Below are 26,127 nucleotides of genomic sequence, written 5' to 3'. Positions count from 1 at the left end.
TCTCTGCTCTGTAACACATTTGAGAGCTCAAGGGCAGGGACAGGAGGGGGCACACCCTGTAACGCCAAGCTGCGAAGTGTATCGTCGGAAAGACTGGGCGTGCTCCAGTGTTGGTGTGAGTATACTTTGCTGTGGCCCTAGTTCTTTGATTCCTCCTTCACTGGTAAGTGCTGGGAAAGCTTCGCAGTTCTTCACTCAGAGCCCCCTCCAGCGTGACGGTCGTCCACTCTTGAGGGCCTGCTTAGATGGGGGAGGGGTGGAAGGCAGAGCTGGGATCAGCGTTCCCTTTGCCAGCCACTTGGCGGCACTGTTGGCCCAGCACCAGCACTGCTGGCTGGGCAGCCTGGGCGTTGCGGGGAGTGGTTTATCCTGGGAATCTTCTGTCACCCGCTGTTCAGTGAGCTGCGGATGTGCTCCAACAGACTGTGTTAAGGCAGCCGTTTTCAGTGGAAAAATACATATTGTACATAGTGTGTATGATTATAAATTTCTGTCCTAGACTAAACTCCTTGTGGTCAGGAGGTTATCTTTTTCACCTTTGTATTTCCTAGAATGTTTACTATCTGGTAGGAACCCAAGAAATATTTGTTGAATAGATGAATTTTCCAAAAATGTTTAGATTTTGGGGGGGCGTCATCTTATTTAATTTCATTTTGCTTTATTTTAGTTTTTGGTTGGAGGGAGTTGTGCGAGATTTTAATTTGATCTGTATCTTCCTCCTGGTAATTCTGGGCTGTGTGTTTTGCAGAGGCTGAAGGATGAGATAGCAGAAGTAGCTAATGAAATTGAAAACCTGGGGTCCACAGAAGAGAGGTGAGTCTGTCCTCTTCCAGGTGGTTTTGTGGCTGTAGCATCGCCAAGTGCCAGCCTGCAATTGTACACACGTGGTGTATTTAAGAAGAAAGTGTGTTTTCTGCCCTCTTTGCCTAGCAAGCATGTATGTAACCATACTTTTTGTCTTTAGCACAGGGACTTCTAAATGTGAGGGCTTTTGACATTGTTGGAAAGGCTGAACTGGAGAACTTGGCAGGTCCCCCAAAGCCTTAAATTGCCCTTAAACTATCATGTGAACTATTTCTTCCCTTCTCTTGTCCACTGTGTACCTATTCTAGAGTTTCTGTTTTTCCTTTTTGGGTAAAGGAAAAGCTTAATGGATGATGCCAGTGCAGTTCCCGAAGGCTGGAGGCCCAGTTGTGTCTGGGTGTCATCATAAGCTTGCTGGTGCCTCCCTAAGACTTAAGAGAAGAGAACGTAGAAATGAGATTATAGCACAAAGTGACCAGGGATGTCTGCAGGTTATTTTCTTCTTTTAACTACATGAAATCTTAGTTGCTTTGAGAGTTTAATTTTGAATGGGATTCCCAGACCATTTTCTAACTGCTTAATGTCGTAAATGGGCTATTTCTAATTCACTACATGTCTGTATTTTTCTAAGCCTGAGTCTCCCTGTCTGGCTTCATGAGACTGTTTGATTTTGTTATTTTAAACTTGTGTGGGCAGGGCCATCAGGGATTAGTGAAGCTGCATGTCCTGCAGAAATCGGCCAGCTCATCACATCCAGTCACAGCATTGTCAGTTCTGAATTATAGCTTTCTTACTTGCCATTAAAAAAAAATTGTAGCTTAAAAGAAATGGACAACTAGGAGTTCATCAGAATTTACAATTTCTGCTCTTATAAAATATACTCTTAGAAGAAATGAATAGGCAAACCACAGATGAGGAGAAAATACTTGCAATACCCAAATTTGAAAAAGGACCTGTATCCAGAATATCTATAGAAAGAACACATAAAACTTACTAATAAAAAAACAGCTTAGGGGCTTCCCTCACGGTCCAGTGGTTAAAACTCCGCGCTCCCAATGCAGGGGGCCCCAGTTCGATCCCTGGTCAGGGAACTAGATCCCGCATGCTGCAACTGAAAATCCCGCGTGCCGCAACTAAAAAAGGTCCCGCACGCTGCAACAAAGACCCCGCATGCGGCAACGAAGATCCTGTGTGCCACAACTAAGACCCAGCGCAGCCAAACAAACAAACATATAAATAAATCAGCTTAACTAAAAAATGGGCAAAAAACTTGAACACTTTTATACGTATAATAGACACATGAAAAATGCTCAGTATCATTAGTCATAAGGAGATGCTCCTTCACACCCACTAAGACGGCTGGCATTAAATAGACAGGTGGCGTCTCGAGTTGCCGAGAGCTGGTGAGAATAAGCAGTGTAAACACTGGGGAAAACGGGATGGCAGCTTCTCATAATGTTGACCATATATCCGTGCTGTGCCCAGCAATTCAGCTCCCAGGTATTTACTCAAGAGAAATGAGAGCGTGCCCACATGCACGAGGATATCTACAGCATTCTTATTTAAAATAGCCAAAAACTGGAATTAGCTTTAAATGTCTACCAGCAGATGAATGGACGAACAGATTGAGGCAATAACCTATTAACTTACATAGCATACACTTCTAGGGTTTTGAAAATGCTCTAAAACTGGATTATAGTGATAGTTGCACAACTCAGTAAACTTACTAAACATCATTCAGATGTACACTCAAAATGGGTATGTTATATGATATGTAAACTATACCTCAATAAAGTTTTAAAAAATCATGTTAAAAAAAGAAACCCACTGCGGTAGAAGGAACAAATGAGCCTGGGGCCAGGGTCAGGATTTCAGTGTCCTTCCGTAGTTAGACCTAAGTGTGCCTGTGCTTTCCTGGATAAATCGCAGAAATCCCTGCAAATCAGTGGACGCGTGTGGGGGTCATATCAGTCTTTCAGAAATTCTCGAATACCTGGAGTACTTAAATGGCTGTGGTGGTTGTTTTACAGGAAAAACATGCAGAGGAACAAACAGGTAGCCATGGGCAGGAAAAAATTCAACATGGATCCTAAAAAAGTAAGTGGAAAGGCAGCAGCCAGAGCCCATAGTCTGTAAGGTGGTGGTTTCCGCGGTGTCAGCTGGAACCCAGGGGCACTAAGACAGCTTACCTGCCTGTTTGTAGAGTGCAGCTCGTGTGAGCCCTGCTTCCTGCAGAACTTGGAACTACTTAGTAGATACTTCCTCTGTGTCCAGAGCACCCATACCCGTTCTTCCTGCGCCCTTGTCTCCTTTCCGAACCTTCCCGGGGTCTAAGGCACCATTGGCATCTTTGCTGTCTTTCCAGGGGATCCAATTCTTAATAGAGAATGATCTGCTGAAGAACACTTGTGAAGACATCGCCCAGTTCTTGTATAAAGGTGAAGGGCTCAACAAAACGGCCATCGGTGACTACCTGGGGGAGAGGTAAGGCCTCCGGAGACACCTGTGGTAGGTTGGTCAGCAGTTAGTCACCTAGAGAAACAAACTCCATGATGCTCTGAGCTCTGTCCCGAGGGGCGCTGGGGAACAGCAGCTTGGGGGCGGAAGGGCTCCTCCTGCGTTCAGCTAGCAGACCGAGAGCTGCAGGTAGATGGCTGCCTCCCCGCCCCGGCCGCGGAGCCGCAGCGCTCAGCGTGGGAGGCGGCCTGGCTGGGGGTCGGCATGACCTTGGGTTCTCAGCATCAGTGTCTGACTTCTGCTCTCCCCTCCACCCCCGTATCTTTTGTTTCTCTTGCTAGAGATGAGTTTAACATCCAGGTTCTTCATGCGTTTGTGGAGCTACATGAGTTCACTGATCTCAACCTCGTCCAGGCCTTACGGTGAGTGTGTTCACAGCTAGCAACTTCTGGAGCGGGAGGCGGGTCTTTGGTTATGCGTCTGCCCTGTGTGGCATTTTAATGAAATTTACCTTTGGCGGTTATTTGAGTATCTCAAAGCATCTTAAAGGAGAGTAGTCCGTTGGCCTATGATTGAAATGATTGGATGGTTAAAGGGAATTAAATTGAAAGCAAATTTTGCAAAACTGTTCCTCAGGTCTTTCATTTAACATTTTGGAAATGGATGTTTACACTTTGAATCTTTCCCAATTTCGCTTTAGAAAACCTTTAATTTCCTGCCCTGGAATAGGAAGTAGATAGTATGCCCTTCATTTTAGAAGGAAAAAACTCAACATTAATTTTTTTGCTAAATCTATTACCTGTGTCTTTTGAGAAATTGTCATTTGGTATTTTCACTGCCGTTAGTGTAAATAATACCATCTTTTGTGTTGTCATTTAGATTGATGAAAATAATCCAGAATTAAATCTGTTGACCACAGGTCTCTCTTTGACTTAAAGGGATTAGTCTTGAATGCTTTGATAGAAAATCTCTTTTCCTGCTATGTCATCTTTTTTTCTGGAAATTGGAGTTCTTTTAAAATGGGCATTATCTGTATTTCAGTCTTGTGTATCAGTCTGAGGAGGAGAACCATTCTTTTGAATAGGAAAATCTTAATTGTTTTCTAAATACATTCTCTCCGATCGAGAGAATGGTGATGTGGAGTAGTTAGTCTGCATCTGTTCAGAGTTACTGGACAGAAGGCTGAAGTCCCCCACGTCACCCTTTGCCACAGAAATCATTCACAGAGAAACAGATTATCTCCCCAAGTCCCATAACTTGCCCTGTCTTCACCTCCTAGGCAGTTCCTGTGGAGCTTCCGGCTGCCGGGAGAGGCCCAGAAGATTGACCGGATGATGGAGGCGTTTGCCCAGCGCTACTGTCAGTGCAACCACGGGGTGTTCCAGTCCACAGGTGAGCGGGGTGGCGGCGGGGGGCGTCCTCTCCTGTGGTTGGCAGTGCCTGTCAGGTTCTTTTCTAGGTACTAGGTCATTTCTAAAACAAAAGGGCTTAGGTTCTTGCCTGAGAACATTGCTTTAAATGGTATTTATAATAGTAAAAGGTTGGAAACTATCCAAATTCTAACAATAAGGTAGTAAGAATGTAAGTTATGGTACCTCTGAATTATGAAGTATGCAATTATTAAAACTCATGTTTTTAAAAAGAGGCTTTATTGACATGGAAAAATGCTAATAAGATTAGCCAAAAAGCAGACTTCAAAACTATGTATCTGTTTTCATTGTAACTGTGTTACAGTCTGTATCCGTGAGATACATTGGTGATACCTTACACGTAGGCACGTTTATGTGAGAAAGCAAAATAAGTTCTTACTAGGTGGTGAGATTATAGGTAGTTTACATCTTCTTTTTTATACGTTGTGCTCTTCTGGTTTTCTATGGTGTATGTGTTCTTCTTTTACAATCTGAAGAAATAAACGTCTTTAAGTCTTGAATGCTTTATGTTCTTTCCCGTGCCTTGCTCTTTTCAGTGAGCAGTATATAACCTTTCAGTTAGAGCATACCCAAGCGCATGGATTTTGCCCATTCTTTTGAGAGTGCTGCTTTTTTTTTTTTTTTCCGGTACGTGGACCTCTGACTGTTGTGGCCTCTCCCGTTGCGGAGCACAGGCTCCGGACGCGCAGGCTTAGCGGCCATGGCTCACGGGCCTAGCCACTCCGCGGCATGTGCGATCTTCCCGGACCGGGGCACGAACCCGTGTACCCTGCATCGGCAGGCAGACTCCCAACCACTGCGCCACCAGGGAAGCCCTGAGAGCACTGCTTTTTATTCTCTATCTCATCCGGAGTTTCATGTTCTTTTGGGTGGGATGTTTCCGATCGGATTTTGCTTTTCTCTTTTAGACACGTGTTATGTCCTCTCATTTGCCATCATCATGTTGAACACCAGCCTGCATAACCCCAATGTCAAAGACAAGCCCACCGTGGAGAGGTTCATTGCCATGAATCGAGGCATCAACGACGGGGGAGACCTGCCTGAGGAGCTGCTCCGGGTGAGTTTCGCGCTGATTCAAGACTGTGGTCCCGGGCGGTGCTGATGGAGGGGACGGGAGGGACGTGGGATCATCCAGTGTCTACTTGGACCATACACATAATTATGTGAATTTCATTAAGAAATTGGTAGTGAGGCCCAGTGAGGAGTCAGTGGGGGAAAGTGGTTTATAAATCTGAAACTAAAGGCTCGAATGGAAGTCGGGCTGATCTCTTTTCTTTCTTAATTGTCCATTAGGCATCTTATTTCTCTTGTCTCTGTGAGCCCCTAAAGGGAGAGATGTTCTCCATGCCACCAGTGCGTGGCACACAGTGACACTTATTAAATGAATGGTGGGAAAGGGCGAGAGGAGAGGTATTTCTCGGATCAGAGACATGCAGTGTCATCTTTTATCCCAGAATCTGTATGAGAGCATAAAAAACGAACCCTTTAAAATCCCAGAAGATGATGGGAATGACCTTACTCACACTTTCTTCAACCCAGACCGAGAAGGCTGGCTATTGAAGCTCGGTAAGTGATGCCATCTGGGTTAGGGCTTCTAACGCAGAAACTTAGAAAGAACGTGTGTGTGCACGCTCGCCAACCCGAGCCTGCACTGTGGGGAAAAGGGGGTTGGTGCAGGAGGCGCTAAGGAGAGTCTTTGGTATGAATTCGTACTGTTCTAACAAGATCGCCTCCAGAAAGGAAGGAGTGCACGGCTAGTGCCCCATGGGACGCACAGAGACTCCTGGGGATAGGCTTGCCCGCATAAGTATTGCCTACATGTGTTTGCGCTCCACAGTTCCTCTCTGGGGCAGTTCCCGGAGGACCTGGTCCTTTTCCCTTCCCGGACCACCGGGAGGGCGGCCAGCTGTGCCCTTCTCTCTACTTCCCATCACAAGTTTGTATCCGGTGCTCCCGCCTCCCCCACCCCGGTGCATCATCACTTCCTTCTGCATCTGGCTCCCCACAGGCAGCGTGCATGGCAAACCCAAGGCCCTGGCTGCAGCGCAATCCACGGCACTCTTACTCATTCTTGGGCGCTGGTTTTTTTTTCCCCCCTCCTTTCCAATACAAATCAGCCACGTTAATGATTTTGTTCATTCAGAAAAATTAAAAATTATTCCTCTTCCCTCTGCCAAAAGTGAGCTTGTATTGCTGAGATCTGTGGTCATGCCTTGCCATGAAGGTGACAAAGTAACCAAAAGGAAAGTTTTTATACACATTCATATGCACATGTGATTATTTCATTAACCGTTTCAGAATGCAGAGAGAGCCCCCGGACGTAACAATGTTAATTTTTTGGCCACTGAGAGAGTACTTTCCCCTGTTTTCTTCTGCCTTGGCCTTTTGATGTGTGGGTTCCTGCATTATCAGGAGGTGTCATTAGAATGATCCTCCTCTACCATTTCAGCTCCTGGTCCCAGTGAGATTAGAAGTCCTTACGCTCTATGCCATTATTGACACATCTGGGAAGCGCTGAAATGAGATCTTCAATTTCTGACTAGTTCAGATGGCAGTAGGATTTGTATTCCCTTTTAAAAGCATATCCTAAGTCCTCGGGTTTATACATAATGACTTAGTTCATAAATTCTCCTTAAGCACCACCTCACTGGTTGGAGTTTTAAATGTCTCTTGAATTTGTCAACGTTTCATGTATCTTTAAGCCAGGAGAATCTTCGAAGTTAAGGCTCTAAAATTAGTCACCCCAGAGGTGGCCACTCTGCTCTGCATCTTTATTGCCAAGTGGCTAGAGTTAAAAGGGAACCTGCTGGAAAATTTAAAAGTGCATCCAGGTTTGGATTTGCTTCCCCCTCCAGCGAAATTTGTTTAAATGCTAATACTAAGTGTTAGCTTTGACAGCCCAGATAGTAAAATTAGAACAGTACGAAGATTATCTTGGTTCTTACACCAGGATGACATGTAAATTCATGAGGCATCCCATATTTTTTAAAAAGAAAAAAATTTAACTAAATGTGAGACTCGTTTTTAGGTCATTGCATTACTTTTTCCAGACCTCCACCAAACCCTCCTAAACTCTTCACACTGTGTTTTCATTGTAGCACACTTCAAATCACCCCTTCGTATGTGTGTGCCACAGAAGGCAGGCCTTCCAGCCGTCTGCAATTGTGTGTATATGTCTGTGTATGCATATAACCATAAGATTGTGTATTCTTGTGTATACACATATGTACATATGTATTCACAGGCTTGTGTGTGAGCATTTTTACACACACTTTAAAAAGAGGTAGCCATCCGAAGAGAGACATTTAATTTTCCCCAAAGTAATCTTCACTGTCTTTGCTCTGGATTCAGGATATACTAATAAACGTCAGCTTGGTGAGAGCTGATTTGTGGCATCTTTGAGGCCAGGATTTTGGTGGTGCCTCAGATCTTGTCTTTACCAGATGGGATGTGGCAGATGAGGCCAGCCCCTCATTCACACGCCGGACAGTGGCATTTGCCCTGTTACTGTCTTTATGTCCCGTCCCCACAAGGCAGACATGAATGACTAATACAGTGCACCTTAAGGTTAAGGAGTCGGGTTTAATTTCTTTGTTTTAATTTTCTTTTCTCCCTCATTTGTATGTTTCCATGATTTTGGCTCTCCTTTTCCTTGCCCCAAACTCCAGGAGGTATGTAATCCCCTCAACCTGCTCGCTCGCTCTGCCCAGGCCACTGTAATCGCTGCAGCGTTTTCTTATTTTGTTATTTTTGATTATTTTGTTTTAAATTGCTGGTGGTAGTGTTAATGCTGCTTCTAACTTACCGTACAGTCCCTAGGGAACTGGTCAGGATTGGGGGTGCGGAGTGATTTTCATGTTTCCCTTGGAGGGGTAGTGCATAGTACATCCAACAGCTGGGCACACAGATGTGGGACAATTTGAACTTTCCTGAGTGCAGTAGTGCAAGAAAACACACTAAGAGTGGATTTGTAAACGCAGACAAAGTATTCACTGAATTGTCTCTCGGAATTATTGGCCAGGCGTATGCTATATTACTGACTCAAATTGACACTCAGGAACTTCAGAGATTTCTGAAGTGGAGGAGAGGAGGAGGTTGTGATTCCCGCAGCCGTGTGCTCACGCACACGTGCCGTGACCAGAGAAGCAAAGTAGGAAAAGAAGTAAATTAGACAACATAGGACATTTGCCTTTGCATGAAAAAGGGAAATGGTGTTTCTTAAACTCAGAATGAGGCCAGGTAAAGTTAAAAAAGATAAAACCCCCAAATCCCTTCTTGAAGTCCTTCCGTTTAATCTCCTGTGTTTTAGGGGAGGGCATTACAACCTCGGCTCTGTTTTTTATGTTTTGTTTTGTTTTTCTCCCTCCTCTTTTTCAATGAGTCATCGTTCAAACCCCCAAATTGGCCTCATAGTTATGTCGTTGGTATCTGCTCTCCACTTGCTGATTCAGGGAAACATGTTTTCTAGATGAGGAAGTCCTCAGGTGTCTGCTTCAGCCTCACTTGAGCAGAGCCTCAAGGGAAAGAACGGCCCCAACACTGACATTTATGAAACGTTTCCGGGCCTTGTCAGGTGGTTACCACCCAGCTCCGGGGGAGCCAGCGTCTGGCCTTTACATCTACGAAGTAGAGGCCCGCAGGCTGGGAGGTGGTCCTGTGAGTTCCTCAGGGACTGTCCTAGGTGCGCGCATCGGTCTGTCTGCTTGTTTCATGTCTGTTTCCCTTTCAACATGAAATGTGTCCCTGGGACCGCGTGGTGCTTCATGGTAGGGGTCTCGTTAATGCAGCAGGTTGTCGGGAAATGAAATAGCCACGCTTTCATCACCAGGGAGAGGATTTGTCCGGCTTTGCTTTCTGTCCTAGATTTCCTCCCATCTTCTTCCTTGGGACATCTGACCCCTCTTCCACGACCTCCTGAGCCCCAGGTGCCCCGGGGTGGTCCTGTGAGGGGAGCGCACGGCAGTGGGCATGGGTTGAGGTGTCCTGTGTGCTGAGCCCCGTGTGGGGGTGAAGGCCCAAGAGGCAGAAGAGCTGCTTCCTCGGGTTCTGAAAGGGGGAAGGGGGTTTCCTTTTTATAACAAATCGGCTCCAGTTCTAAGTATATTCCTTGTGTTCTTTCCCCTCCTGATTTATTTCGGTTCTGCCCAGCCTTTCCCATTTCCTCACGCATGTCGTATTTCCATCCATGGTTCTCTTGGTTCATGCCCTAGGGCCTTAGGGGCCAGAGGCACGTGCTCACAGAAGCTGACAGTTGCTGTGGGCAGAGAGTCGAGCCGGTCTTCGCTTTGACAGCAGCAGGGGTGCGGCTGGGGGCGTAGCGCGTGCTGGCTCAGGACCAAACTCCTTCCGTGAGGTGGTGCCATTGGGAACCTCGGCAATTCATGATGAGCCGCTTAACCTCTCAGAGTTCGGGCATCCGAGCAGAGCCGTGCAAGGGGCCCGAAAGTCCAGCTGTCCTTAAAACTGCTACCGGGACCGACGCTGGACACTTCATTTCCGTGACAGGATTTGCGTTGCTCCAGCAGTCGGATCCTTTGAGGAAACCTGGCGTGATCACACAGCCACGTCCTGGCAGCTGGAGATACTCCCTCTAAACCCTGTGCTCAGCTGTTTGTGGTGAGGGGCAAGCAAGGAAGCGTGACTGGGGTCACTAAATTTACACCCTGTGGTCCTTGTTCTTTATGAGGATTGGAGAAGTGATGTTCTCTGTAGGTTAAGTCAGCAAAAGAGCATATCCTGTCCAGGGCAGTAAGAAGTGTTTATGAAATGCTGTGTGTATCTCACCACATGAAGGCCTTTCATATGGTTCATGTTCAGAAAGCTTTCCCTGGACCCGGTGTAAGTCGAGGAGAAGAAGGGCTTTGCTCATGGTCAGGTTGAGAGCAGGATGTGCCTTCACTCACCGAGGCCATAGTGAAGTTTCTCTTCCTTTGTATCATCTTGGGATAACTTCATGACCCTGGTGTTTCTTCTTATTGAGAAATATTGAGAAGGACTAAGGGAACCTTCAACAGCTCACAGCCACCCGTGAGAGCTCACTTGGCCTGTGGCCTCCTCCTCCAGTTATTTTTGTTTCAAGATTCCGGTGAGAAGTCTAGAATTGAATAGGGACCTCTGCTTACCAGTGGATTCTTCCCTGATCCAGGGATACTGCTTTGTCCCACCCAGGACTCTGGGGGAATTTAGGACACTGGCCCAGAAACCTAAAAAGCCAGTGTAGAAACGCACTACAGTCAGGAAGGTGGGGTAGAAGGTGAAACCGAAGGAACTTGGGTTCCATGTTCCAGGAAAACTGGATTTGATTGTGAGGGGATTAAAATGTCTTACTTCCTGGTTCCTCCTCCTGTCCTGTTCTGATAAAACCCTGGGCTGGTGGACCAGCAGTGTAGCGTAGCCAGGGGGCTGGCCCTCTCCCCTCCTCTTGTGTTCGCCCATTTCCACCGCATCCATAGGCTTCTGCTGACGCTTCTCTGGTCCATCACCGTCCCAGCTCCCTCCCCAGCCCGTGCTCTCATCTGCTGTCCTGATGTCATCTCCAGGGGGCCACCCAACTTGCTTGCTCTGCTTGTACCCACAGACTTTCACGCTGTGAAAGGTGCTTCTGTTTTGGCTCTGTGTCTCGTTACTGATGTAAATCTGCCATGATCTCAGTGTCTTCCTGGCGCCCTGCCCCCGCTTCCTCGTCCTGCACCCTCTCTGGGGGCAGAGCTTCGAGCCCCCCGGAGCCTGCGCTGGCTGGTTGACTCCTATCCAACACGCATCTCTCTTTGCTCTGCAGGTGGCAGGGTAAAGACTTGGAAAAGACGCTGGTTCATTCTGACTGACAACTGCCTTTACTACTTTGAATACACGACGGTAAGCGCCTGCTGGTCAGCTGGGATGGGGGTGGACCAGGCCTGTGTTTAAACAGCTCTAATGAGACAGGGTTGGAGGACACAGGGGGAGACAGTCAGATTTGTCCTGCTGCATCTTTGGGGCAGGAAGAGAGTTTATGTGAAGTGGAAGGGCTAAGACGAATCTCAAGAGGGGTGCCCGGGTGTGGTGTGGGGTGTCTGGCCACAGGAGCCGTAGCTCAGAGCTGACATCCACTTCTCCATTGGGACACCATGTGCCCGGCCAGGAGACAGTGGCAGACAACATCATACACGGCATTAGAAATGGGTTGTAGAGCCGAGCTAGAAAGAATGAACTTGGACCCATGGCCAAGAGAGAGTTTGTGGCCCCATTGAAAGGGAAACAAAAGTAATTGTGATTCTGTGGTAGCAGAAATACTGAAGCACTTGATTTAGAAGAAACAGCCAAGGGGCAAAATATGTCATAGAGGAAAAGAAAGTGAAACGAAATGGGAGATTACCTGGAGTTTTAAGAAATTGACGTTTACTTAAACTGAAAGTTTTGTTGGTTTTTATTTAGTGGGAATGGAATTACAATACACACAATACTATGAGAATAAAGATTGTACAGAGTCTGTGAGAATAAAGATTGTACAGTAAAACCTTTTCTGAAGCTCCCTCTAGGAGCCCCCAGGAGGCCCAGCAGGTTGGTAGCCTCAGGTTGGATCCCACTCAGACGGGCTCCCCACAGCTGGAGGCCCTCATTTCTGCCCTGTTTCCTGGTCATCGAAAGAGCAAACCATATACCACTGGCAGCACTGGAATGTGTCTTAAATAAATCAGGGCAGTTGAGATCCTACTGAGAAAACGAAGGTTTAGAAGTATCTTTTATAATAAAGGTAGAGCAAGATGGGATGAGAGTCCTGGCAGCGTTTGTGTGAAGCTTGGTAGGAGCCAGGATGCAGGTCCGTGCCTGGCCCTTTGCAGCTTGGGGGTGAAGCGGGTTTCCACTGTGTTCCGCACTGTGGTTCTTCAGCTTGCAGACGTCGTGCGGATGTGGCTTCTCACTTGGGGACTGAGAGTCATGACAGTGTCAGCTCATAATTCAGTCACTCAGCAATTTCCAAGGGAATGCTGACCAGGATTTTGTGTGTTATGGGGGCTAAACTCATGCCTCGTTAAGTTCTGCAACTGGCTTTGCTTTTCTGTTATTAAAATCCTTTCAATTATGAGAGTACTGTATTTCAAATACCCAAAACAGTACAAAGATAGATTTTTTTTTCACCCCCCAAAGTACCACTGTGAACAGCTTGGTAAATTTCTTTCTGTTTTGCCCCTGTCCCCCCACCCCATGTATTAACTGTTTTTTCTAGTCTGGTGACATCTTTAAAATCTTGTTTAAATCTTTTTCACTGGTCTCTGGGTTGATATGAACCATGTGCGGGGCGTCTAAACAATGCACCCCTAAGTCCCGGGACAGTCTCAGTGGTAATGCAGTGAGATTCTAGAATCTTGTGGTTCTTCATGACGCCGACCATGGTGGCGTTACCTGCACTCAGTCTAGCAGCACACCAGCATTTTATCGGACAGTGGGAGTCCAGAGAAAACGTTTCTGAAGATGCTGCGGGGGGAGCCTCAGGGTTAAGATGGCAGGTGGAGATAACCACACGGAAATTACCTGACAAAGAGGAAGAGTCTAGTAGGAAGAAGTGGGGACACAGCAGCCGGATAAGGAAAGGGCAGAACTCATTCACTGCGCTTCACAGTAGGCAGCAGGGGCCGCGGCGCAGCCTGGAGCCAGCAGAAGGCCCCTTGCTGCGTGGCCAGGCACAACCAGCCCCAGACCTCCCCGTGCACAAGTCTGGGAGAAGGAAACCGAGTAGGAGTTCTTCCCTCCTCCCCCTTTGGATGGAGGAGTGGTGAGGTCTGCTGCAAGGTAGAAACCGGGAACGAGAAAAATGGAAAAACAGGACTCACTTTCTGCGATATCATTGAAAGCTCTGGGTGTGTGTTCGTGTAGAAGACTGTCTGTGGGGGGCGTGCGGTGAGCATCAGCTCCAAGAGATGCCGGACACCAGCACCCCAGGGGAGAGTTGGGGCTCGGGGTGTCTGAGGGGGGCGCTCCCTCCACTCGCTTCTCTCCTGAGACTCTGGAAGTGGGCCAGAACACCAATAGCTGGCTCTCCAGTAGTTTCAGACTTAAATGAGAACCAAAACTATATATTAAGAATATGACTATATAATTGTAGAATTATAACTTACTTATTAACACATAAGTTAAAACTTTAAGGAATGATTAGCTAGAAATGTAATCACTATCCTAGAAGAAAGGCTTGAGACAGTCATAGAGATTGTGTCTGAAAGACAAGCATTAAAACAGTTAAGGGTAGGGCTTCCCTGGTGGCGCAGTGGTTGAGAGTCCGCCTGCCGATGCAGGGGACATGGGTTCGTGCCCCAGTCTGGGAGGATCCCACATGCCGCGGAGTGGCTGGGCCTGTGCGTCCGGAGCCTGTGCTCTGCAGCGGGAGAGGCCACAACAGTGAGAAGCCTGCGTACCGCAAAAAAAAAAACAAAAACCAGGGCCAGCGAACAGGTGCAGAGGACAGATGAGGATGATCCCAATACCAGAATGACTGGGACCTGCAAATGCAAAGACAAGTTATGAGATTATTTCCCTAAAAAGGAGAAACAAACCTGATCTGCAAATCAAAAGAGTGCATATGGTAGTTTAGGAACATCTGTCCTAGGAAGCTTGGTGCCAAGGCATAGCTCAGTTAAACTGTTGAACTTGGAACAAAGTCTTTGGCCATTGGTTGTCTGGACATCAGGGAGAAGAGGTGAAGGCTGATGGCCCAGCAGGTGTGGGGGTGGCCTTTGCTGAGATGGGAAGTCCTGGAGGAGGGCCAGTGGGTGTGAGGGGACGCAGGGCTCTGTTCTGGACAGGAGTTTAGATGCTTTTGGGTCCAGGTGGAATTGTCAGGCAGGCAGTGTCTCTTTGAGGATCCTACAGTCTGGAGGGGGGAGGTGAGGCTGGAGATAGTGAGAAGGTGGTGACACACGACACGACTATAGTCCAGGCGTTGCGGGCACAGAACAGGGGCACCTCGGGCGAGACTTGAGCTTCCTAGGGTTGCTGACACTGGAACTGAGGTTTGAAGGATGAGTAGGCGGGCCAGACAAAGAAGCAGGATAATTTTTGTGTGAAAGGGCCTTACATGTTCCCCACTGGAGGGCCACCCACAGCTCTTGTCACACTCACTCTTTCAGAACGTCTGTGGAAGCTCCTCCTCCAAAGGCTTTTCGGTCTTAGGGATTCATATGTGGTATGTTGACAACACCCACACATTTCTTGACCCTATTCTTGTTTTTAAAGCTGCTCTGTGGGACTTCATGTCGTGGAGGAGTCACAGCAGCTGGGCTGAGTTGCCGTGAGGAAGGTAACAGGACATGCGTTCATAAACTGAGCAGTTAGGTCTTCTCTCTCCAATTCTTCTGCAGGATAAGGAGCCCCGTGGAATTATCCCATTAGAGAACCTGAGTATCCGGGAGGTGGAAGACTCCAAAAAACCAGTGAGTATTTTTTGGTGAGATGTTTTGGGGGGACAGAAGGGATGGGCATAGCAGCTGTTTGATACAGGAAGAAGTTGCAGAGGTTTACAGTTGACCCTTGGACAACAAAGTTGGGGCTGTGTGGGTCCCCTGACACATGGACTGTTCTCAGTGGTAACTCCTGCGGTAGAGTGCCATCTGTGCTTGGCTAAGTCCGCGGGTGCTGGGGCACTGCTGTACGGACGGAGGCCGACTGTCGGTCATACGAGGATGCTTAATTGCACGGAAGGCCAGCACCACCCCCACCCCCGCCTTACTCAGGGGTCAGCTGTACTTGAGAAAAACCCCGAAAGTACTCATATGATTTAATTTAAGTTAGCCTAACTTTTAAAATTATCTTTACAGTTCAAGCCAAAGGTGAGACTAAATAACCTCTTTCATTCTGTCCATCAGCTTTAGTGTCATTTATTGAATATCACATGAGATATAGAATTGTCCTTCCTTAAAAGACATCAAGCTCTCATGATTGGACCACTTATTTTATGATCTTCAGATCGCTTATAAATATTTTTCCTCTGTTTTGGAATATCGTATTGCTGGCTTGGCTTTAAAAGGCATTAAGTTACCTGCAGTTCGCTCCATATTTTCTATACATTAGGAGTAGAGCTAACGTGTATCATCTGCTCGATATCTTTGCTGATAAAACCTATTTATATACAATCTACATTCTCCAGAATTCCACTTCTAGGCTCCTCTTTTCCAAAGGAAAACATATCTTGGCTATATTTTATGAAGGTGAGAATAAAGAAATAAATTAACTTTTTTTTTTTTGGAAATAAAAATTTACTTTTTGGGAACTTAACTTTTTTCTTGGTCAGCAGCTTTCTTAGATCTTTGTCACTCTCTCCCTCTCTTTCTTAATTCTCAGAACTGCTTTGAGCTTTACATCCCCGACAATAAAGACCAAGTGATTAAGGCCTGTAAGACGGAGGCTGACGGGCGAGTGGTGGAGGGGAACCACACGGTGTACCGCATCTCAGCCCCAACACCTGAGGAGAAGGAAGACTGGATCAAGTGCATCAAGTAGGTGGCAGGTGAAGCTGGCGACCTCGCCTCTCAGATAGTGACGCTCCAGCTGTCCCGTGGGCTGCCCATCCCGCCTCTGCGCCCTGTGTGCTGAATCATTAGCGAGTAGTTTGACTGTGATTCCCCGGTGACTTTTCCCTGGGTGTCTGGATTCTTGACCATTGAGCGTTTTTAAGAGTGCACCTCACATCTAGGCTTCCCAAGTGCAGCTCATGGCCCCAAAGAGGGGACAGGTGGGCAGGCTTATAGGCATAGGTGCCACTGGCCAGACTGGCCTTTTCACGTCTTAGGAAGTGGGTTTCGTCTTCATGGTGGCAGCTCAGCGGGGATTGTAACCGTTCCCTTTTATAATTTCTTAGTCCTGTGAGGCACTGTTGTCCCATTTACAGATGGGCAGACTGAGGCCCATAGAGGGTAAGTAATGAATGCTTGTCAAAGTCACGTGGCCGTGATCCGGGGTTGCGAGGCAGAGCCTCATACTCCCTGCTGAGCTGTGAGGAAGTGGCGGTTCTGGGGTAAGGGAGGTGTACACAGATCCTGGGGTCCAGGGCTCCTCCTGGCCCTCGCTGCACCTGTTTCACGGGGGAGGTGTCCTGCCCCGGCAGCTCCTCCTCCCCACAGCTTCTGTGAACCCTGCCCCGCCCGCCATCACACCCGTTGCCCATCACCACACCTGTCTTGCCCCTGGGAGTGCATCCTCGCTCTCCCCGCCAGCGCTGCGCCCATCAGACATGGCCCAGCCGTTTCCTTAGGGTGTCCCCATTACTGAGCCTCGAGGCTTCCCCTGGAGACTAGTGAGGCCGCACTGACCGGCGCCCAAGGCCCTGCGGGTCCTGTGTCGCCCCGAGTGACGGGCCTTCTCCCACCGGGGCCGCGGCCTGCTCCTGAGGGGCTGGGCACGCTCTAGTTTTTGTGGTGTTTTTGGCACCTCTACTAAAACAAGTGTAGTGTTTGGGCCAGGGTTAAATAGTGAATAAACGGCTGAAGGGGGGCGAGGTGATGTGGGGGAAGGAGCAGGTCGTTTATTCCCACACAAAGAGCCTCTGAAAGTTGTGCGGTTCAGATGCGCGGGACAGGAGAGCACCGGTTCGGAGTCAGGCCAGCCCGTGCAGAGTTCCCGCTCTGACTCTCGGCGTCGCCTGCCCTCCTCCCAGACCCTCAGCTTGCTCACCACACAGCAGTGAGAGGTGGGGCTCCCTGAGGACTCCCGGGGACGGTGCCGCCCCCTTCTGGATGATGGTGTTAAGGCACAAGGCCGTTCTGAGGGTGAGACAGATGGTGCAGCGCCGTGCTCAGCACGCCGCCTGGACTCAGGTAGCCCCAGACGATGACGGCTGTCGGAAGTGTGGTGTCATCCGAGGCCGTCCCACGTGCCGTGGAGCCCATGAGGCACCGCAGCGTTTCTGGCGTCACCACCAATAAGGAGGCTCAGGGGTCCTCTGTGCTGGACGCACCCTGAGGTCTGTGTGGAGGAGTAGCGGCGCCTTGGGGACCTGTGGCCACGGAGAGCTCCTTACCCATGTCCCCGTACCCTTTTTTTTACCACATGTTTTTTTAAAAAATACTTGACTCTTTAATCCTTATGAAATGTATTTTTTGCATGTGGTTTGAAGAAAAAAAATGTAACCTTATTTTCTCAAGTGAGTGGCCGATTGTCCTGATACCGTTTATTAATCCATTTTGCCCAGTCTGAAGCGCCCTCTTTAGTGTGGACCAGCTTCCTGTGTGTGCACGGTGACCGTGTCTCTGTGTCTCTGGGTCCGTGTGCTGTCCTGCATGATCGTTAGGGCATCAGAGCGTGTGTTGACAGGGGATTGTGTGTAGCCTCCCCCAACTCGTTGTTCTTTCAAAAAGGCTCTGTCTGCAGGTGTACATTCTGCCTTTCACGTCATTGTACTTCGGTAGCCAGAGAACCCGAGCCCTCCTTACGGTCATGCTTGGAATGGTTCAGTCCCTCCATCGAGGTGAATGCAGAGCCTCCTCGGGGGTGGATCCCGGGGTCTGCCCGGAGCTGGCCTCATCTCCTTGTGGGAGTTGCAGACACTGCTCCAGCTCCACGGCTCAGCGCCCTTAACCCTCCCCAGAGCCCTGGGAAGGTGGGTGCAGCAGGATGGTTGTCCCCAGGTGACAGATGAGGACACAGGCACAGCGAGGTGAATTCACTCGTCCCGAACCACAGACCCGAGCCTTCTGACTCAGGGAGCCGTCCTCCTCCACGTGCGGCGCTCAGCTCCAGCCGCCCTTGGCTCTGACGCTCTCCCAGTGAAAATATTGGGGCAGAGGCGCCAGAGGAGGGACCTGATCGGATGGAAGTTCTTCACGATGTTGCTGGAAAGGTTTTGCAGAAGGTCAAGTTGCAGGCACATTTTCTCTCATCAGTGCTCTTCCCAGGAGTTTCCAGCTACCTCGGTCCTGGTGCTCTGGGCACGTGGTCACACAGAATCGCGTGTCTCTGCAGACAGACCTGCAGCGCAGCGACGGTGGCCACTGAGGGAGAGCTTCTGCTGCCCGGTGTCGTCTCCGCTCTGCCTTCCCAGGGCTGGGGCGGAGTGTCTCCAGGGACCATGTGAGGATGGCCGTGAGAAGCACATGTATGTGCAAGGCCGGGGCAGAGCTTCCAGCCCCAAGCACTTCACTGTGTCCTGGCCCCCGTCACGTGGACTGGAGATGTCCCGCGGCGTCCCGGGGGGCTTGGCCCACCCAGGAAGCAGAGGTGGACTCACCCTAGTGCTCTGAAGGTGGAAGCAGGATTCCCTCCCGAGCACTCCGAGTGGTCAGATGCTGCATGGCGGGGTCCCTCAGGATGCGTTCCGGGCCCTGTCCAGCTCCTGCCTCCCCCGGAGCTGAGTTGCTGTTTCGCACGGACACATCCTCTCTGTGAACGGGGCCCGGTCAGCCCGCAGGAGCCGTCATGCACCTGGTTAAGTGCGGTCCACGGTCATGTGGGCTTGTGACTGGCCCAGAAGCTAGTTGGCACCTGGAATACTACTTCTCAGGAAAAGCAAATGAAACTTCAAAACGTGGATCACACCTTGCTTGAAAGTGGAGAATGACAAATACAGAGGGACAGCGGATGGCTGAGGCCTGCCATCACCACCTGTGCTGGTGTCTCTGGGGCCAGTGCAAGGGCTGCTTGGGCTCCCTCCCCACCAGGCTGTGGACACAGAGCAGGCTGCTGGCCGCTTGCTTGGGCCCCGACTGCCCAGTGATGGGTCTTGGCTGTCGAGCTGATGCTCTTGGGGACTCAGAAGTTGCTCAGTACAGAGGATGGCCGCCAATCAGATGCACCACGTGGCAGGGGACACACGGGGTTGTGTGATGGTCACTGTTCCAGACAAATGCCACTGTCATGACGGAACTAAAGCACTGCGCTTGTTTTGCTGCGTTAGAGCACAGCTGTGAGGGCGTAGAGGATTCCTAAACTTAAATTTATTACTTGGTTGAAACAGGCAATAGGCACCCCACAGTGACCTTGTCGCCTGTACCACGTGTCTCCCTCAAAACTTGTCTTTTACGCCACATGTGGACACAGTGAAGGTTGATGCCGTGACGTGGCCTTTAAAGGGATGGTCGAGCAGGGAGGGGGTCTGGGGCACGGCTGCTGCTAGGAAGCCCCTGCCTGGGGTCGTGTCTCCTGGTCCTGTTCCTCAGTCTCCTCTGCTTTCTCCCCTTTTCTGTGTTGCAGGGCAGCCATCAGCAGGGACCCTTTCTACGAGATGCTAGCTGCACGGAAGAAGAAGGTCTCTTCCACGAAAAGACATTGAGTCTACGCAGCCAGCAGGGCTGGTGTGCCCGGCGAGTGAGGCCCAGCGAGTGAGGCCCGGTGCAGCCTCCCTGCCTCCCGTGCAGTGGGAGCGTCTTGCCAGGCATTGCCCTGAGTTCCTAGAGACTAGCTTCAGCTTTTGCTAATTTTTTTAAGTGGGAGAAGGGTAGGCAGTTACCCTTGGAGAAGGGGGCCTGATGCCTTCACACTTGGGTTTTGAGCCTTTCTCTCTAAAAAGAACAGAGCTCCTGTCGGCCACGCTGCCTCCCCGCAAGTCTCCACTCAACAGGTCTGATAGCAGAGCTTGGAGCCGACCATTACCTCTCGGTTATTCCCTGGGAAGAAGCCTTCAACCCTGCACCATAAATACGTGTACCCATATCTTATTTTATGTTAAGAAAAAAAGTGGAATGGAAGAGAAGCCACATGCTATAAAGATATATTTTTGTTTTTTAAAGAAAGAGAAAGAGAAGGTAGAGCTGTCCAGGCACTCTGCCTGTCTGCTTCGGGAAGCTTCTCCCGAGAGAAGAAGCTCCCTGGGCCGCCGCTGTGCATGTCAGCCCGGGCAGGGGCAGGGGCCAGGCGGGCCCCCTCCTCACGCTTCTGGGGCCTCGTCTGGGCGAGAGAGGGGGTGGCGAGAGGGGGGAGGGGGCCGCGCGGCGAGGACAGACTCGGGGCCTGCAGGGCAGCGCCGGCCACTCCAGCTGATGCTTTTCCTTCCAGGTGCCTGGGGAGCACTGCGGGGAGAAGGGAGCCCGCCCCCGCCTGCGCTGTTCCTTCTCTTTCAGGACTCGTTCTTGTCGGGCTTTAAAATAGTCAGCATCTTTCCTTGAGCTACATACCTAATAACCAAAACTGTGAGGAGGTAGTCCCATCAGAGATTCTGGGATAACCTGTTTCTTATTTGGTTTTTCTTCCTCCTGCCCCTGTACTCCATTCCTCGTTTTAGAGGAAGGAGCAGGTCTGACCCGATCACCTTAGGGCTTCAGCCTTTTCTGCCTCCGAACTGGCCTTCACCTGGACTCGCCGTGCGTGTGGCGCTGGCCCTAGGGGAGGAGCGGGCCTTCATCTGCGCGGCAGGGGCGGGTGGGGGGAGCCGGAGGGTGAGTGGTCGGCCTCCCGCTGGAGTCGGCCTTGCCCTCCTAACGCGTGGCCTGAAGGAACCGTGGCCGCCGCTCTCCTGCTGTTCTCTCAGGGACTCTCGTCCGGGGCCCGGCGCCCGGTCCAGGCAGAGCAGGGCTGGCCGGGCCATTGCAGCGCCAGTGTGACCCTGGCTCCTCTGACACCTTCCGGGCGGGCTCACATCTCTGGAAATAGCTTTTGTAAAGGGGAGTGGTGGGGTCACTTTCTGGGGTCCCCCCTTCATGTAGGTCCTACCTGGAGTGGCTTCAGGCGTTTTAATGCCAGAGCTCGTGAAGGTGGCAGAAGAGGGTCCAGGCTGGGAACCTGAAATTTCTGGGCTGGAGAACCAGGGGGTCTGGGTCGGTGCTGGAGCCCCTCTGGCTATCTGAGTCCCTGGCCCTGGTTCTCACGAATATTACCTAGACAGAGAGGCACCTGGATCAGTATTAGTCTATTTATCAGAGGTGTAAATAATCCATGTATAGTTTTTCTCCTTTTAGATTATTTTGTATTTGTTTTAAAAAAAAGTTTTGTCAAAATATAAAGAAATGACTGAAAGTTGTTGACAGGGTTTTTAAAAAAATTATAATTATTCCAATCGGTTTTTGTTTGTCTGTTTTTTTTGCATTGTAAACTAGCGCCAAGGAACTGCAGCAAATAAACTCCACATCTGCCCAAACCACTGTGTTGCCTGTGGCGTTGCTTCATGCCCACATGGGCCCTGAGAAGGAAGGTCGTGCTTGTCAGGTGCACTTCTGCGGGAGGATGTGTCACTTGAACCTCTCGTCTTAAGTCTAGTGATGATAAAGATCGGAAGTGGCGAGGATGGTTGTGCCTTCCGTTAAGGAGAGCGGAGCAAGAATGATCGTTAGCATAGTCATTCCCCACCCCCCCGCCCTTTTTGGAAGAAGAAACAAATGTCAGGCATCAACTTCAAATTAAGATCAAGAAATGGGCCTTCAGCCTTTATAATACATTCTTAGTATTATTTCATTTTCCAGATGTGCCTACATAACGCCAGGGAAGAGTCACAGTGAGGTAGAGCTCAAAAGTTGAGAAGACATTCAGCATAGCATCTCAGGGTAAGGAGATGGACAAGCCTTAGCCTGTCCCTTCGGCTGGTGGTTCATCAGAACATGCAATGGAGAGTTATTATGTGATCCAGCAATTCTATTCCAAGGTACATGCCCAAGAGAATTGAAAGCACGTCCACACAAAAACTTGCACACGACTGTTTATAGCAACGTGATTCACAACAGCCAAAAGGTGGAAACCATCAAGATGTTCATCGACTGATGAATGGATGAACAAACTCATCTGTTCATACGAGGGAGTATCATGCGGCCGCAAAAAGGAATGAAGTACAGATTCGTGCTGTGACATGGCTGAACCCTGAAAACGTTATGCTGAGTGAAAGAAGCCTGACACAGAAACCCACAGTTTATATGATTCTTTTCATATGCAGAAAAGGCAAATCTATGGAGAGAGAAAGTAGATTGGTGGTAGTCAGAGGCTGGAGATGTTGGGGAGAATGGGGAGTGACTGCCCATGGGTACAGGGTTTCTTTTTTGGGGTGTTGAAAATATTTTGGAGCTAGTGGTGTTGGTTACACCGTGTTGTGAACGCACTAAATCCCACTGAATTGCACACTTTAAAAGGGTGAATTTTATGGTAAGTGAATTACATCTCAGTTTCAGAACAATGGCAGTGAGCAAATGCCATCACTTCCCATGGTTTTACTGGTTCTCAAAGTGTGGTTCCCTGGTCAGCATCTTCAGCAACATCTGGGAATGGGTTAGGCATGCACATTCTCAGGCCCCCGCCACACTGACTGAATTAGAACCTCTTGTGCTGGGGCCTGACACAGTTTAACAAGTTCTCCAGGTGCTTCTGGTGCCCAGTAATGTTTGAGAACCACTGGCTTAAACAACCACCCTGATTCCTTCCATTACCAAACTGAGGTTTGGCCGCTCATCGTTTAAGAATCCAATGTTGAGAGACAAATGTTGGGTAAAAGGAAAGATATTAGCTTTATTGAGGAAGCTGGCAATCCTGCAGAGAAGGTGGACTCATGTCGCAAAGAACCAATTCCCCCTTGTCGACTGGGGGCAAGAGCTTTTAAAGGGGAGTTTCAGGGGTTCACAGGCGGGGTTGGGGGGCCATATGCAGAACAGCACAGTCAGCTCTGACAGTAGTCTTGAAATTGCTCACGCAGAGGTCTGATCAGTGTCATCTTGATTCAGTTCATCTTCGGCTCCAGGGTCAGTTTGTTCCCATTTCCTTGAGGCCAGTTCTTGGAATTGTGCAGGATGGAGCAGCTTATGTCTCATGGCTACGCTCTGGTCGTCATGTAGTTAACTTCTTCCTCCTGGTCGGGGTTTCAGTATCTGCAAAGCGGCTCAAAGGATATGGATCAGAATATTCTCCATAGCCCTTAGGAGGAACTAAAGGTCCTTGATTTTGTTTAATGGTTGAACTATTATTATTTTGTCTTGTTTGACTATTTTCCTCTGTTTCTGCATTTTCTCATTTCTCTGATTAAATTTATTCTTTGGCTAAAGTTCTTCCAGACAAGAGGCAGGTGGAGGACATGGGGAGGGTGGGTGTCTGTCCCAGGAAGGCCCCAAAAGGTCCTGCGCCATTACACTTCCTTCTCTTCATTGCTAGGCGCACACACACACACACACACACACACACACACACACACACACACACATCAGGCTTAGTGAGGTATAATTCTGTACCCTATAATTCACCCATTTGAAGTGTACAATTCAATGAGTTGGTATATTCACAGAGTTGTTCAGCAGTGAACACGATTTTAGAATATAATCATCGTTCCCAAAACGAACCCTGTTGTACCCATTAGCATTCACTCATCTCCCCACAGCTCTAGGCAAACACTACTTTCAGCCCCTGTGGATTTGCCTATCCTGGACATTTCATAGAAGTGGAGTCATACACTACGTAGTCCTTTGTGCCTGACTGCTCTTAATTAGCACAGTGTTTTCAAGAGTCATCTGTGTTGTAGTTTGTGTCAGCACTTCATTCCCTTTTATAACTGAATAATATTCCATTTTGTGGATACACCACATTTTTATCCATTCATCCATTGATGGGCACTGGGTAAGTTCCACTTCTTGGCTACTCTGGACAATGCAACCATGAACATTCATATGCAAGTTTTGTGAGCGTTGCTGGAGTTTTTGACAGTTCGTCCTATTGCATCTATGGCCTTGCTTGCCATTTACTTCTCAGCCGAGTGCCTATCTCGACTCCCTCCTCTCGGCTTTGATGGACGAGTCTGGGCTCACCTACCTCTCGGCCAGCTCAGTGTCAGGCTCTTTCATTGGCCTCTCTGCCCACCCACCACCTGCTGATATTCCCTGGGGCTCTAGCCTCTAGTGCTCATAAGCTTCCTGGGTAGGTGACCAGTCACATGGTTTCAACTGCTGCTAACCAGCTGGGGCCCTTAAATGTGCCTGTGTGATTCCTGTCTCTCCCCAGCACCCCCCAGAGGGCACTGGGCCTTCCACACTCAGCATGCCTGCACCTGAGCTTATGCTCTGATCGCCCCAGGGGTGCTCCGTGTCAACATTTTCCCCTAGACTTAGCCTCGTGGGTGATTTTCTTTTAAATTAATTTATTTATTTTTGGCTACATTGGGTCTTCGTTGCTGTGCGTGGGCTTTCTCTAGTTGCGGTGAGCGGGGACTACTCTTGGTTGTGGTGCACGGGCTTCTCACTGCAGTGGCTTCTCGTTGCGGAGCACAGACTCTAGGTGCGTGGGCTCAGTAGTTGTGGCACGCGGGCTAAGTAGTTGTGGCTCACAGGCTTAGTTGCTCCGTGGCATGTGGGATCTTCCTGGACCAGGGCTCGAACCCGTGTCCCCTGCGTTGGCAGGCGGATTCTTAACCACTGTGCCACCAGGGAAGCGCTGGGTGATTCTTGTCCTAGCACATCTTTACTCTGGTGGCTGCAGAATGGTGAGCCCCATCTCCAGTGCTCCCTCCAGTGACCAGTCGGCCCTCGGCATCCTGGCTGTGAGGAGGCTTTCCTTTTCCTATTTATATGCCTGTTAATGGCACAGATGCGTGGATTCCTATTTCTAGAGGTCTGTAACATATCATTGTCCTAAATGAATTTGATGCTCAAAATGTCCCAGATTTGGCCAGTGAGAGCCCTATCCATCTGCTCCGTGTCCTGTGACATGTCATGCCCTGCATTTTCTTAGCACTGACTCCCTTCCTGGCATCACAAAATATTTCGGGATCACCTTGTACCCACCCTGCCTCAGCTCCAGGGTCAGCCATTTCTCTGAGGGGCGCTGGTTCCTTTTAGAGACCAAGATCTGGGCTCTAGGTGTGCTCATTGCTACTGGGGTGTCTTTGCTTCTTTGCCCTTTCAGGGAACAGGGCTGGGAAATGTGCGCATAGATAACACGTGTATACGCACACACACTAGGGCATGTACACATATATGTAACAGCACATACCTCATTGGGCTATAAGAGAATGAGATGCACATTTTAAAAAGCCAAAAAACAGTAACAACTCTTAGCCCAGTGCCTGGACATGGAACTCAGTTTAATTATCATCATCATCATCATCATTTTCATTATTATTGAAAACTATGGAATCCTTTGCTCATCCAACAGGGAAACTTTGATCCTCCACATGCCGTGCATGAAATCCCAGTTTGGGGTCCAGAGCAAGGGGCCAGCTGACTCACCCCCTCACTCCAAGCTGGTGGACAGCGGCGCCAAGTGCACAGACTTCTACTCAAAACGTGATGCATGGATGTGCCCAGCAGCTGCGCCTTCGTACTGCAGAACGTCAGAGCCCTCCCCGAAGGCGCCAAAGAGATGCTTTGCTGGAAAGGGAAACGCTCTGAGCAGAGGATCACGTGCAAGCGATACATGCTGCTCCTGCAGGAAGTGCTCTGCTGTATCTTTTCTTCCATATGTTATTCGGGTGTTGGCACAGCAAGGAAAGTACGGGGCCAGCCGCCACTTCAGGCTACTTGACACCGTGGACTCTGCCTTGCGGTTCCTGGGGAGGCCATTGTCTCACGTTACAGGACCA

At 49.3% G+C, this 26,127-nt stretch overlaps 1 protein-coding gene across 2 annotated transcripts in view; it reads left to right on the top strand.

The window, feature by feature from the left end:
• CYTH1 (cytohesin 1) overlaps window positions 1–21,714 on the top strand; it is a 78,674-nt gene extending 56,960 nt beyond the window's left edge. Inside the window, exons 3-13 of one of the 2 annotated variants that reach the window (XM_082678393.1) lie at window positions 749–813; window positions 2,835–2,901; window positions 3,170–3,288; window positions 3,603–3,683; window positions 4,541–4,653; window positions 5,600–5,748; window positions 6,146–6,258; window positions 11,468–11,546; window positions 15,023–15,094; window positions 16,002–16,156; window positions 19,845–21,714. In XM_082678393.1, coding sequence (XP_082534519.1) covers window positions 749–813; window positions 2,835–2,901; window positions 3,170–3,288; window positions 3,603–3,683; window positions 4,541–4,653; window positions 5,600–5,748; window positions 6,146–6,258; window positions 11,468–11,546; window positions 15,023–15,094; window positions 16,002–16,156; window positions 19,845–19,923 — 1,092 coding nt within the window. In that variant the 3' untranslated portion in view covers window positions 19,924–21,714. The remainder of the gene's footprint in view (window positions 1–748; window positions 814–2,834; window positions 2,902–3,169; window positions 3,289–3,602; window positions 3,684–4,540; window positions 4,654–5,599; window positions 5,749–6,145; window positions 6,259–11,467; window positions 11,547–15,022; window positions 15,095–16,001; window positions 16,157–19,844) is intronic. The other variant, XM_082678392.1, reaches the window with a different exon arrangement.
• The last annotated feature ends 4,413 nt before the right edge of the window (window positions 21,715–26,127 follow it).

The sequence above is a fragment of the Grampus griseus genome (genome assembly GCF_964374135.1).
Source record: "Grampus griseus genome assembly, chromosome: 20".
Classification (NCBI taxonomy): domain Eukaryota; kingdom Metazoa; phylum Chordata; class Mammalia; order Artiodactyla; family Delphinidae; genus Grampus; species Grampus griseus.
This window is presented reverse-complemented; position numbering and strand designations above follow the sequence as displayed.